The 13,510-nt window shown below is 51.2% G+C and overlaps 1 protein-coding gene across 1 annotated transcript in view; it reads left to right on the top strand.

Annotated features, from left to right (window-relative positions):
• The window catches only part of LOC125227414, a gene marked incomplete at its 5' end in the record, with an annotated part of 54,502 nt that overhangs the window by 36,028 nt on the left and 4,964 nt on the right, over positions 1 to 13,510 (top strand). The window contains 29 exon segments of the mRNA XM_048131728.1: positions 106 to 262; positions 358 to 474; positions 557 to 636; positions 794 to 1,017; positions 1,256 to 1,381; positions 1,489 to 1,625; positions 1,785 to 1,950; positions 2,114 to 2,272; positions 4,047 to 4,216; positions 4,365 to 4,542; positions 4,603 to 4,811; positions 4,960 to 5,137; positions 5,198 to 5,406; positions 5,555 to 5,732; positions 5,793 to 6,089; positions 6,150 to 6,327; positions 6,679 to 6,922; positions 7,008 to 7,212; positions 7,315 to 7,574; positions 7,715 to 7,850; positions 7,934 to 8,013; positions 8,163 to 8,274; positions 8,528 to 8,685; positions 8,908 to 9,100; positions 9,414 to 9,598; positions 9,712 to 9,918; positions 10,054 to 10,212; positions 10,296 to 10,481; positions 10,707 to 10,937. Coding sequence (XP_047987685.1) covers positions 106 to 262; positions 358 to 474; positions 557 to 636; positions 794 to 1,017; positions 1,256 to 1,381; positions 1,489 to 1,625; positions 1,785 to 1,950; positions 2,114 to 2,272; positions 4,047 to 4,216; positions 4,365 to 4,542; positions 4,603 to 4,811; positions 4,960 to 5,137; positions 5,198 to 5,406; positions 5,555 to 5,732; positions 5,793 to 6,089; positions 6,150 to 6,327; positions 6,679 to 6,922; positions 7,008 to 7,212; positions 7,315 to 7,574; positions 7,715 to 7,850; positions 7,934 to 8,013; positions 8,163 to 8,274; positions 8,528 to 8,685; positions 8,908 to 9,100; positions 9,414 to 9,598; positions 9,712 to 9,918; positions 10,054 to 10,212; positions 10,296 to 10,481; positions 10,707 to 10,937 — 5,119 coding nt within the window.

Genomic DNA, 13,510 nt, shown 5'->3' with positions numbered 1-13,510 from the left:
AATGGTGGATGACCATTCCAACTATTAAGAATAAAATATCTGAAAATACAACTCCATCTGACCTTATGATCTCGCTCAGTCTATTCAACAATATATTACCTTCAGGGTCGCTTCGTGGGGCTGTGCCTGCGGTTCGCGGACGACTTCGAGACGTCCCTGGACGACTGGAAGCCGGACCCCGACCAGAGCGCCATCAACGTGTGCTGTGTCTCCGAGGGCACTTATGAAGTGTGCAGCCGCACCACCGCCGCCAAACACAACGGTAAGGAAATTAACTCATTCAAGATGGAAAATGCTCAAGGAGCCAAGCATTCGAGTTCACTTAGGCTTAGTTTTAAAGTTTATCGGTTGTTGCAGAGAACGCGAAGTGGTTCCTGAACGTGTCGTGGCAGATGGAGGGCGTGGACATCCACCTGGACGTGAACGTGGGCAAGCAGCTCTCCGCGCTCGGGCACACGCTCACCATGCTCACAGGTAGCCGCCGCACAGACGTGCTGCCGTTTACGATCTTGTTATAAAAGCAGAAAAATGAACTGACTGGTCGTTTTCTTATCAGGTTTCGAAGAAGAGGATCCTCTCAAAATGGACTATGAGAGCGATTTGGACGACGAAGCAGATAATAGCAAAGATTCACAGGTAAGAACAACAAATGCGGTATAAAAGGAACGACTTAATAATTACCCGTTTTATTCTTCCCTTTACCCTGCGTGGTTCTCTCCAGAATCCTAAATAACTATTAAAAAATAACTTCAATTCAATAAAAACAAATTTCAATAATAATGTCGTCTCGCAGGAGAGCATAATCCTGCGGCGGAAGTACACGGACCACCTGCCGGCGTTCGTGTTCGACAACACGATCGACGCCAAGAAGCGCTCCAAGCTGATCGAGAAGGAGATGAACGAGCAGGCCAAGATCATCAACGACTTGCGCACCCTGGGCGCCAGCCACTCCACCATCGAGCACGAGATGAAGCGCCTGCACGACCTCGAGGCGCTCGTCTTCAAGGACTTCCGCCGGTGAGCTCACCTAGTACAGCAGGCCAAGGGCGGAGGACCCTAGGGGCAGCCGCCCCGCCACCGAGCACGAGGTAAAGGAGCTGCACGTCTTCTCAAGGACGACAGCAAGGTCTCCCGGAGAACAGCAGCCCACGCTCTGAAGACCCTGGAGAAGCCACGCCACCATCGATTATGAGATGAAGTTTCTTGACACACCCTTCTGTTAAAGAACATCCACTGACTATTTGTCTGTTCGCAGGGACATGATCCAGAAGCTGCGGCGGCAGAGCGTGCGCGCCAGCACCATCACCAAGGGCAAGCTCGGGCTCGGCTCCAACCGCTCGCGCTCCTTCGTGGCTCCAGACCCGCCCATGGACTTCCTCGAGTGAGTGTCGCCTCTACAACCTTTACAAAACCGACTATCCGAAAAATTAAGAGTCCACCATTTTGAAGTCTCCTCAAAAACAGATGTTATTCTTTGTTTTCTTCCAGGATGGATGAACCAAATCTAATAACGGGCAACGTGGGCGACTCCGGGGAGACTCTCCTGCTGGGCGACGAGGATAACCGCTTAGCCGATATCATCGAAGGGGGCAGCTGGAGCTCCATGGAAAGCGAGCCACTCACAGGTAAGCTCAAGTTTAGGAAATACCTATAGGAGACAGAGTGGAGTTGCCCAAAGCTGGTCTGGAACCAGCGTCCTCTGCTATGGGTCACAGTGGTCAAAGTAATAGGAAATGCACTTTCGGTTCCGAAGGATTGTGTTAAAAAGAGTGTTCGTTGGTCAGGTCCATCGCGCTCAGCATCGCTACGAGGTCACACGAGCAGCGGCGCGCGCTCCGTGACGTTCCAGCCGCCGCCGGTGCAGCGCCAGAGCTCGCTGCCCGCGCAGCCCGACCACTGGCCGCAGGCGGACGAGCACAGGGACCCCGTGCAGCTGCGCCGCAGGGACGGGTTAGTTCATCTACATATATGCAGGTGCTACTGTAAGATTCCGTTTGCACTTTCTGTGTGTTCAAGTTTCAGGTTTAATAATAAAATACCAGGCCGCGCATAACGAAAAGTTCCATTCCATTTGTTTTGGATTTTCCACGTTTTCATTAATATATTTTGTCAGAGTGGGGATGTCGGAGGCGGCGAGCTCGGAGGGCAAGAGCAGCAAGGCGAAGACGGCGGAGCCCAACATCGACTTCGAGCTGGACGTGAAGGTGCACATCAACAGCGGCAAGTGCGTGCTGCACACCAAGGAGCCCTCCCGCGACGACGACCTCAAGATGTGAGTACCGACATAACATCAGCTTTCTTCTCGAGATCATTTGACTGGATCTTGTGAATAATTAATTGACTGCAGCGACAGCGTAAGTCTACGTTTTAATTCGATGTGCTTGTGTATGCCCGGATGTTCACCTCAACAGGTCGCAATTCTCAACCGATTCTCATGAAAATTTTGCAACCAGATTTTATGACTAACCAAAATTTTGATGTCAATCCAGTTTCTAGAAATTTAAGGAAACGCGGAAATCGCCATAAAGGACTCGAGTGCCGATAGGGTATATGGTGCTTAAGGTGGTTCGCTTTCCATACAAAAAACATCTACCATTTATTTAGTCACCGTACACAACAACTAAATAAAAATATGCGCATACATCTACTATACATTATCCATCGTCGCGGTATTGAATGAAATACATTGTTTCATACAGAAATCATGGACAAATCCATGTGTATTTGTTATTAATTTTACGTAAATGTGCGTGCCAAATTTTGTGTACAGACACAGAGCCGTCATATTTCGCGCATTTTTAGTTGACATTGTCATCAGTGACACTTGGCTCTTGACAAGTAATTATTAAATAATAATATAATAATATAATTTCTTTCTTCAGACACAAGTCCATGATTATTGTTAGTTAAGTTCTTAAAAACTATGTTATTTTAACTAATTACAATTAATAATTCTTACCTAATTAATTTAAGTAATAAATATCCCCACTATGGGGGTTTATTAGTGCCGACATCCGGTTATTGAGATTTTAGTAAGTTTTATTTCGTCATTAAGGTTCTCTAGTATCAATATTTTCTTAATTATAACAATTATCCTGTATATATCTTACGAAAGTCGACTTATATTACTAAATGTTGGTAACAAAATAGAATCAGTTAAATTTTGCTGACGTGGCTATGTACAAAGTTGACGGGAACTGCTCAGTACCTATCGCGATAACCGAAGACAATATTAACTAAATGGTTACAAATAATAATTATCATCAAATGATCATCAATATAATCTGGTCCAGGAGTACTAGCTTTTGCCCGCGGCTTCGCTCGCGTTATAAAGAAACAAAAAGTACCCTATGTCACTCTCCATCCCTTCAACTATCTCCACTTAAAAAAACAAAACGTCAATCCGTCGCTCCGTTTGGCCGTGAAAGACGGACAAACAAACAAACACACATTATCTTTATTGAAACAACGAATTCTTCCACTTCAGATTATAGAGTAATTTGACATTATTAATAATATACTTAAATAATTATGTATGTATAGCCTAATTTCGTCGGAAACAGCGTGTTATGTAATGGCGTCGTTGGTGAACAGTCGTCTGTCACGCCGTGAAGCTGCGTTCGAATCCCATGCTTCTATCAACTTTTTGTATTTTTTTTTGGATGTAAATTTTCTATTTTTTTATTGATCGAGCAAGAAGGGCAAGCCAAAGGTATCAATTTTATCTTAGAGAACATATTGTTTTTTTTTTATTGTCATTTTGATTTTCCATCTATTAAGTTAAGATATAAAACACAACTTTTAATACCCTCGCTCAATATAACATTTTCTCGAAATTACTCGTTAGATAAAAAAGACAGAAATTCACTTGAGTTTTTAAAGCATTACGTTACTCAGTTAACTATTGCATTTTCATTTACTAAAGCGATTTGAATACCCTTGCTCAATCGAAAATAAACAATTAGAAAAAAAAAATCATTTGAATCGTAGTTTCACAAAAACAGTTACAAGTTGGCAGATCGATTTGAAGTGTTGTAATGTTGCAGCGGCGGGTCGCGCATGCGCGTGGGGCGCTCGGCGTCGGGCGGGCTGGGCTCCGCGCCCGCCTCGCCCGGCGTCTCCCGCCGCCGCCTGCCGCCCGCGCCCGACACCACCGTGTTCCGCGTGCCCGGCCTGCACCTCAAGGTACCCTCCGCTACAGCTGCAGCTGCCCTAGGTTACACCTGCACTACCCGAGTGTTACAGCTCGCCCGCCGCCCGCGCCCGACACCACCGTGTTCCGCGTGCCCGGCCTGCACCTCAAGGTACCCTCCGCTACAGCTGCAGCTGCCCTAGGTTACACCTGCACTACCCGAGTGTTACAGCTCGCCCGCCGCCCGCGCCCGACACCACCGTGTTCCGCGTGCCCGGCCTGCACCTCAAGGTACCCTCCGCTACAGCTGCAGCTGCCCTAGGTTACACCTGCACTACCCGAGTGTTACAGCTCGCCCGCCGCCCGCGCCCGACACCACCGTGTTCCGCGTGCCCGGCCTGCACCTCAAGGTACCCTCCGCTACAGCTGCAGCTGCCCTAGGTTACACCTGCACTACCCGAGTGTTACAGCTCGCCCGCCGCCCGCGCCCGACACCACCGTGTTCCGCGTGCCCGGCCTGCACCTCAAGGTACCCTCCGCTACAGCTGCAGCTGCCCTAGGTTACACCTGCACTACCCGAGTGTTACAGCTCGCCCGCCGCCCGCGCCCGACACCACCGTGTTCCGCGTGCCCGGCCTGCACCTCAAGGTACCCTCCGCTACAGCTGCAGCTGCCCTAGGTTACACCTGCACTACCCGAGTGTTACAGCTCGCCCGCCGCCCGCGCCCGACACCACCGTGTTCCGCGTGCCCGGCCTGCACCTCAAGGTACCCTCCGCTACAGCTGCAGCTGCCCTAGGTTACACCTGCACTACCCGAGTGTTACAGCTCGCCCGCCGCCCGCGCCCGACACCACCGTGTTCCGCGTGCCCGGCCTGCACCTCAAGGTACCCTCCGCTACAGCTGCAGCTGCCCTAGGTTACACCTGCACTACCCGAGTGTTACAGCTCGCCCGCCGCCCGCGCCCGACACCACCGTGTTCCGCGTGCCCGGCCTGCACCTCAAGGTACCCTCCGCTACAGCTGCAGCTGCCCTAGGTTACACCTGCACTACCCGAGTGTTACAGCTCGCCCGCCGCCCGCGCCCGACACCACCGTGTTCCGCGTGCCCGGCCTGCACCTCAAGGTACCCTCCGCTACAGCTGCAGCTGCCCTAGGTTACACCTGCACTACCCGAGTGTTACAGCTCGCCCGCCGCCCGCGCCCGACACCACCGTGTTCCGCGTGCCCGGCCTGCACCTCAAGGTACCCTCCGCTACAGCTGCAGCTGCCCTAGGTTACACCTGCACTACCCGAGTGTTACAGCTCGCCCGCCGCCCGCGCCCGACACCACCGTGTTCCGCGTGCCCGGCCTGCACCTCAAGGTACCCTCCGCTACAGCTGCAGCTGCCCTAGGTTACACCTGCACTACCCGAGTGTTACAGCTCGCCCGCCGCCCGCGCCCGACACCACCGTGTTCCGCGTGCCCGGCCTGCACCTCAAGGTACCCTCCGCTACAGCTGCAGCTGCCCTAGGTTACACCTGCACTACCCGAGTGTTACAGCTCGCCCGCCGCCCGCGCCCGACACCACCGTGTTCCGCGTGCCCGGCCTGCACCTCAAGGTACCCTCCGCTACAGCTGCAGCTGCCCTAGGTTACACCTGCACTACCCGAGTGTTACAGCTCGCCCGCCGCCCGCGCCCGACACCACCGTGTTCCGCGTGCCCGGCCTGCACCTCAAGGTACCCTCCGCTACAGCTGCAGCTGCCCTAGGTTACACCTGCACTACCCGAGTGTTACAGCTCGCCCGCCGCCCGCGCCCGACACCACCGTGTTCCGCGTGCCCGGCCTGCACCTCAAGGTACCCTCCGCTACAGCTGCAGCTGCCCTAGGTTACACCTGCACTACCCGAGTGTTACAGCTCGCCCGCCGCCCGCGCCCGACACCACCGTGTTCCGCGTGCCCGGCCTGCACCTCAAGGTACCCTCCGCTACAGCTGCAGCTGCCCTAGGTTACACCTGCACTACCCGAGTGTTACAGCTCGCCCGCCGCCCGCGCCCGACACCACCGTGTTCCGCGTGCCCGGCCTGCACCTCAAGGTACCCTCCGCTACAGCTGCAGCTGCCCTAGGTTACACCTGCACTACCCGAGTGTTACAGCTCGCCCGCCGCCCGCGCCCGACACCACCGTGTTCCGCGTGCCCGGCCTGCACCTCAAGGTACCCTCCGCTACAGCTGCAGCTGCCCTAGGTTACACCTGCACTACCCGAGTGTTACAGCTCGCCCGCCGCCCGCGCCCGACACCACCGTGTTCCGCGTGCCCGGCCTGCACCTCAAAGGTGAGAACGCCCAGACTCTTCCCGCAGACGCAACCTTACCTTACCTGACCGGTTACGGCCGTCCCCCGGCTTTACTGCCCCGCTGGACCGTTACGGTCATCCTCCGGATTAGTATTTGTTCGAGCGCCTGCCACAAAACAGTGGGCGTATATTCGCCGATGAAGAAGGAAGAAAAAGAAGAACGATTAGGTATGATTTTAATTTAGGCAAAACATCTGGTTTGTTTCCCAGGTCCACTACGAGTCGAAGACGCTCCCCGAGGACCCGGCGTCCCCGCTGGGGGGCGTCGCGCCGCCGCCGCCGAGCGCGCCCTCGACGGGGCCGCGCAAGGGCAGCAAGAAGGCGGCGCTGTTCGCCTGGATCACCGTGCAGAGCATCCCCGAGGAGACCGTCATCAGCCCGCACATCCTCGAGTTCCTGGAGCAGACGCTCGAGCCCATCCCCACCAAGGCCTCCTTCACCGCGCCCACTCCCGGTATAAGTTCTACAAATATTTTCAATGTTGAAATACTCCACCGGTCATCATCGTTATGAACATCCATTCTTCTCGTATTGTACAGAGACGGAGACGGGCGAGCGGTCGCAGTCGGCGGAGGGCGCGTCGTACGGGCAGTACGTGTACGCGTCCTTCCCCGTGGACGTGATCGTGCAGTTCCACATGCAGCCCTCCACGTTCCGCTTCTCGTGCCTGCCCGCCTCGCGCGTCGAGTGCCTGCTGCAGCTGCCCTCGCTCAGGATCGTCTTCAGCTCCAAGCGCGCCGTGGAGTGAGTGCACACTTGGCTTCCTCTACTAGACCGTTTACATCTTCAGGATCGCCTCAGAGGTACTTGTAGAGTAGAAGAGTTATAATAAGGTCATGTTTCCAGTGAGGCGGACCTGCCGGCGGTCGCGATGGGAGGGCTGAGCGTGACGGGCTGCCTGGCTGACTTCTCGGTGTACATCTTCCACCCCTACGGCGGCAAGAAGTCCAGCCTGAAGGAGCCGCAGTGGTCGCCGCTGTCCGACACCGAGCGCAAGGACTCGCTCAGCATCAACGTGGAGTTCGTCAAGTTCCACCTCTCCCGCTCCAGGAAGCTGGACTTCCAGACGGAGCAGGACCAGTCCAAGGCCACTGTCAGGTTTTCAAGTAAGTGTTTCTATACGGAGAGTTGGTTTCGTACATAGCTCATCAAAATTCTTGCAAGGATATCATCTTAGAAAATCGTTCGTATATACTTGAGAAAGGCTTTGCTCTGTTTCATATTTTTGATGTTTACTTCTGCTCAGCGATCGTGGACGTGGGGTCCGCGTGGTTCAAGTACGACATGCGGCGGCTCGGGGAGATCCTCGCCTTCCCCAAGGCGTGGTACCGCCGCACCATCGTGCGCAGGATGTTCCTCGGGGACCTCAACGTCGAGGCCAGGTGACCACGTTTTATCAACCTAAAGCATATTTCACGACGACTATGAGGTACCAATTCAATTAAAAATATGAACGTTTTTTCAGGCCGGCAAGTAACAACGTCCCGATATCTCCTGTACTACCACAAAGAGAGAAGAAGACTTTAGACATACAAAAAGCCAAAGGTACCGTGCTTACAAATGTACTCGTATCGTTCAATGTTTGCACTCTGAGTCCTAAGGTTGTAAAATGCATTTTCGGAGAACGGCGTCACATGAATTGTAATAGAATGAAGTGTTGAGGGTGTTTGTTGTAAGAGTGTGCGTTGTTGCAGACGCCGGGACGCCGGCGGGCGGCGCGGCGTGGGAGACGCTGGTGCTGTTCGCCGTCAACTTCAACAAGCTCAACGTGCACATGAACATGGGCAACGTCATGGGGAACGTCAGGTATTTACCTACGCCTGTCCTGTCTAACTTCTACTCGAAACTCTCGCGGCGATATTTTGCTTTACATGTTCTACAGTCCGACAAAAAAGAGAAGTGTCGAACCATAGGCACCTCACCTCACCGCACCTCAGCTAGTATCTCACATCTCACATCTCGCGTCTCTAGGGCGTCATATTTATCTATCCACAACGTCAAAGCTGTATTGAAATTTATGAAAAAAAATATAATAGTGAAAGTAGTGGTTTGTGTGAAGTTGGCAGAGCCGCGACTTCAACTGCACGGGGCGGCTGAGCATCGGCAGCACGGGGCACCGCAACATGCTGGTGGGCGTGGCGCTGGCCGGCTCCGCGCTCGACGCGCGCGGCGGCATCGTGGGCGGCGCCATCTCCATAGCCGACATACACACCTACGGTCAGTGCACACGTCACACGCTGGCTAGTGTTCCGCAATAGGCTGGGGCGCGGCACTAGCGACTCACAGATTGTCCTTCTGTCCACATTAGAATTAACTAATTTAAACAGTTAAAGAAGGGCTCATCGCTCATTTTCGAATCTGGCACGATGTAGTGTGTACGGTTTATTCTTTAGGTTTAGGCTTGGGTCTGCTAAATTGCCACATAATGTTGTGTTACAGTGCACATAGAGGAGGAGCCGGGCTGCAACCCGGGGCACACGTGCGGCGTGCGGCTGGCGGCGCTGGAGCTGCGGCTCGAGTACATGGGCACGTCGGTGCTGCTGGCGCGCGTGTCCGCGCTGCAGTGCCAGCTCCGCGACGAGTGGCTGTGGCGCGGCCCGCAGCCGCCCCGGCAGGCGCCGCACACGCACAGGTACGAGGACTCTGGCGGGGTCGCCATGTGAAGCGGGAGTACATGGGCACGTCGGTGCTGCTGGCGCGCGTGTCCGCGCTGCAGTGCCAGCTCCGCGACGAGTGGCTGTGGCGCGGCCCGCAGCCGCCCCGGCAGGCGCCGCACGTACACAGAGACGAGGATTCTGGCAGGGTCGTCATGTGATGCGGGAAGTACTGTACCAAGTAAACACCTTGAGTATCGCCTAAGTCATGGATTATCCTTATTTTATATTTACACTATTTAGCATTGTACAAAATATGCTCTCTATATGTGGGATGGATGTCGTTCCCAGGCCGGCGATCATCCTGACGCACGGCACGCTGTCGTGGCAGCAGCTGCAGCTGCTGATGAGCCGCAGCACCACGCCCGACCTGCTCAAGATGCAGTACAAGCTGGAGGAGTTCTTCACGCAGCAGTTCAACTCCTCGCGCCGCGTGCTGTCCGCGCTGCATCCCTACCCGGCCAGGCGGCAGCAGGGTGAGTCGCCCGGCCCATAATAACTCCCACCCTATACTCATGCCACTGAGTTGTGATTTTTTTAAGAAACTGTATTTGAATATGTATTTGAACTGGGCGTTTTTCTTGTTTAGCGGCGGCCCCCGGGGCGCCCCCCGGAGCCCGGCGGCGGCGGGGGCGGGGGCGGGGGCGGGGGCGGACGGGCAGCCCCCGCTGGAGCTGCGCCACCACCGCCACTGGCAGGACGTGCTGCGCGCCGCCGCCGGCCTGCGCGCCAAGCTGCCCGCCGACGGTAACCACTGCCAAACTCCAAACACGCCTGACCTGTCCGCTTATCAGACGTGACGTCCTTATTGAGTAGAATGAGATAAGCGGTGGAATGACAAATCATAAGTGCGACGAAAATTCCAGCTTCTTTACGTCGAGTTTCCAAACTTTTGACTAATTTATGTTTCACTATGTCGATATGTGTACAGGAACGGTCCTCGGCGGCACGATGGAGCTGCACGGCGCCAACGTCTCGCTGGCCTGTTTCCACGGCAACAGCTTCAAGGCCAAGTCCTGGGCGCTGTTCAGCCTCAAGGACCCCTGCATCAGCTTCGCGACCGAAGCCCAGCAGATTCCTAACGATGACGGTACTTTAACAGATATTTGTACTTGTCCACTTTATATATATGTTTGTGAATGAGATGAGGGACCTGTTATGTGTATGTTGCAGGCGAGCTGGAGGTGAGCGTGACGCAGTCGCTGACGGCGTCGCTGGGCGGCAGCGCGGGCGCGGGCGCGAGCGGCCACCAGTCCGTGGGCACGGTGTGCCGCATGACGCGCGCGCTGCTCTTCCCGCCGCAGTTCAAGACGCTCCGCGAGTGGTTCACCTACGCCTTCGCTAGCAGTGAGATAGACGGTATGTGCATTCTCGATTCAGGTCGTTCAGGACCGTAACCGGCGAGGGCTGAACGGCACGATACATCGTCCTTTATTATACGATATTTATCCTATCTATTCATGAATATCGACTATATCGAGTCACGCACCACCATATTTCGTGGCAGCTTCAGATATTCTGCCATGTAGTGCTGGAATATCATATCGCATATCACCTATTCTGATGATGATAATATGTTCGCAGCGATCGAGTTGTTCCCGTCGCTGGAGCTGGCCCGCGAGCGCGAGGCGGCCGCGAGCGGTGGTGGTGGCGCAGGCAACACGAACAGCGCCGAGCGCGAGCGCGAGCGCAAGCAGCCGGCGGCGGGGGCGGCGGCGGCGCAGCACCAGCGCGAGGTGATCTTCGCGCTGCCCGCGCTGCAGCTGCACCTCCGCACCAAGCACCGCCAGAGCCCCGCGCCGCCCACCGACCAGGGTGCGTATTCTGTACCGCTGTACATATACACTGGTCAAAAAGAGAAATAAAAAAACAAAGTGTGATGTAAAGCTGCATTTTTGGTATGTTATTTGGGGTCCTTGGGGGAATGTAGGACTATATTTTGCAAGCAAAAAAATGGTGTGCTAACTTCGTAATTTAAAAAAAAAAGTAAAAAAATCAGACTTTTTTTGGTATTTGCCGTTTTATTAAAAAACTATGCATTTTTGGTCAAAAGTTGCTTTGTAATGTTGAAAGCGCATTAAATTACAAACAGTTTGACATATTTTGTATCAATGTCCGTCAAATATTTTTTGAGATATGAAGCGTCAAAAAAAGAACATTTTTCCCCTTTCTATGAAAATATTCATTTTGCTAATATTTTGAGACAGATATCAGCAAAACAACTCAGGCTATTACATAAATTGTTAAATAAAAATGTAGAAAATTTCACTAGCTTTCATTTAAGCCCAAAAGTGTGCCAGTTATTTAAAAAAATAGGATTATATCGTAAGTCTAGTATAACTGGATCAGAAATAATCGGTGGATGGTAATGGCCAAATGGGATAGTTTACATATATTTACAGGTGTAGCGGAGAATGAATTATGATTATTTGGGGCTGTTCAAGTATTACTCAGACACATATTTGCGTATATCAAATCAACATTTATTTAGTTAGTTAAGTTTACGGTCAAAAAGACCTCAGGATCGACGCTTGGCGGAAAAAAATATTTACGAGTAGAAAACCCTCATTAATTGAATCAGATTGTTCCGAAATTGTTCTTGTACGGACTGGTTTTTAAAGCATATCACTGAGGGTCAATAACATCGATGCAATCTCACGAGCGTTGTCGTTTGTCGTGGACGTGCCCGAATCATAGTATTCTCCGTTTAACGAAATATCAGTACATAGACTACATAGTATGTGTTGTATTGCACGCGCAGGTCTCTCACCGCCGCGCAGGTGTAGTCGGACCATAACTCGACAGTATACACTGAGGAACAGCTGTCTTTTTGCGCTGTCACTAGTTTTGCGTTGTCACTACATTTGGCGAATCTTCTAGCCAACAGGTTTGCCCTTACTGCGGTGGCTCGCCTCTGCCTTTCTATGTCCTCCTGGTCTTTTAAACTGGACAAGATGTGACCAAGATATCTGACTTCGTGTACTCTCCGCAATTGAACTCCATCAAGCAAAAGAGGTGGTACATGTGTGGGCATATGTGCTGCCTCCATGAGCATAAATTCAGACTTGTCCGGATTGTATCTCCATGTTATTCTGGCTGGCGTATCTCTCGCATTCTGCAAGTATCTTACGCATAGCTCCCACAGATGGTGCTAGTAGGACCATATATTATCGTCTGCATATGCGATGTGATTTATCATTTGCCCATTGATGGAGCAGCCAACCTCGGTACTGGTCAAAGCCTGCGACAGCCCATCCATGTACACGCTGAAGAGAGCCGGAGACATACTGCCTCCTTGTCTCACGCCACAGTTTAGCCCGCTGGCTGTGGACAGAGTTGACTTCCATCTTACTACGTTCTTCTGCTGGGAATACCACTTCTCCAGTATCTTAATAATTGGCGTGGGCGCTTTCCGTTCCCGTAGTTTATTCCACAGCAATCGGTGGTCAAATACAACTCAAGTGGACTTTCTATCACTACAGGAGTTGTGCCATCAAGATGCAGAACCAGGACCCTCAAAAAGGAAAAAGTAAAATGTAACTAATTCTGTTTTATTTTTCTAATTTAGGCCACTAGGTGAGTGTTTTATTGTTGTATTATTGTGTCGACTTTTTGTATATGTTATACTAACAGGTAGTTTTTAAAATATCCAATAATGTATAAGTACTAACCATTATGGGCCCTTTGTTGTCTGATATAATAAATAAATTAAATTAAATTAAATTAATTTACTAAACTTCAAAATTTTACTGTATTTTATTTCTTCATTAGTAATAGTCAAATCGATGCAAAGTTAGCTTAGACAATTTTATCAGATAAACGGATATCAAAGAAAGTAAGATCGAATAGATAACACTTTCAACCTAAAACTTTTAGCGTAAACTAATACCTTAACCAATCTACCAGACTCTTGGCTTCTCTATTTATAGATTTTTTTTTTGTTTACCAAAGTAACTATTCTTCTTACTGACTTTTACTTGCACTAAAACTAAAGCAAAATAAATTTATACAATGTTGTATTGCAATATATATCATATCATGAAGTATTTTGCAGATATTTGTCCAAAAATGTTGGCAAAACGCTACATTTTATAAATGCGTCAAAAATTAACCTTTTTTGACGCTTCATATCTCGAAAACTATTTGACGGACATTAATAAAAAAGATGTCAAACTGTTTGAAATTTAATGCGCTTTCAACATTACATAGCAACTTTTGACCAAAAACGCATAGTTTTTTAATAAAAAAATAAAAACCAAAAAAAGTCCGATTTTTTTACTTTTTTTTTTAAATTACGAAGTTAGCACACTTTTTTTTTGCTTGCAAAACATAGTCTTACATTCCCCCAAGGACTCCAAATAACATACCAAAAATCCAGCTTTACATCA

This window comes from Leguminivora glycinivorella, chromosome 6, assembly GCF_023078275.1.
Source record: "Leguminivora glycinivorella isolate SPB_JAAS2020 chromosome 6, LegGlyc_1.1, whole genome shotgun sequence".
NCBI classification, from domain to species: domain Eukaryota; kingdom Metazoa; phylum Arthropoda; class Insecta; order Lepidoptera; family Tortricidae; genus Leguminivora; species Leguminivora glycinivorella.
Note: the sequence above shows the minus strand (reverse complement) of the source record. Positions and strands in the feature narration are given on the sequence as shown.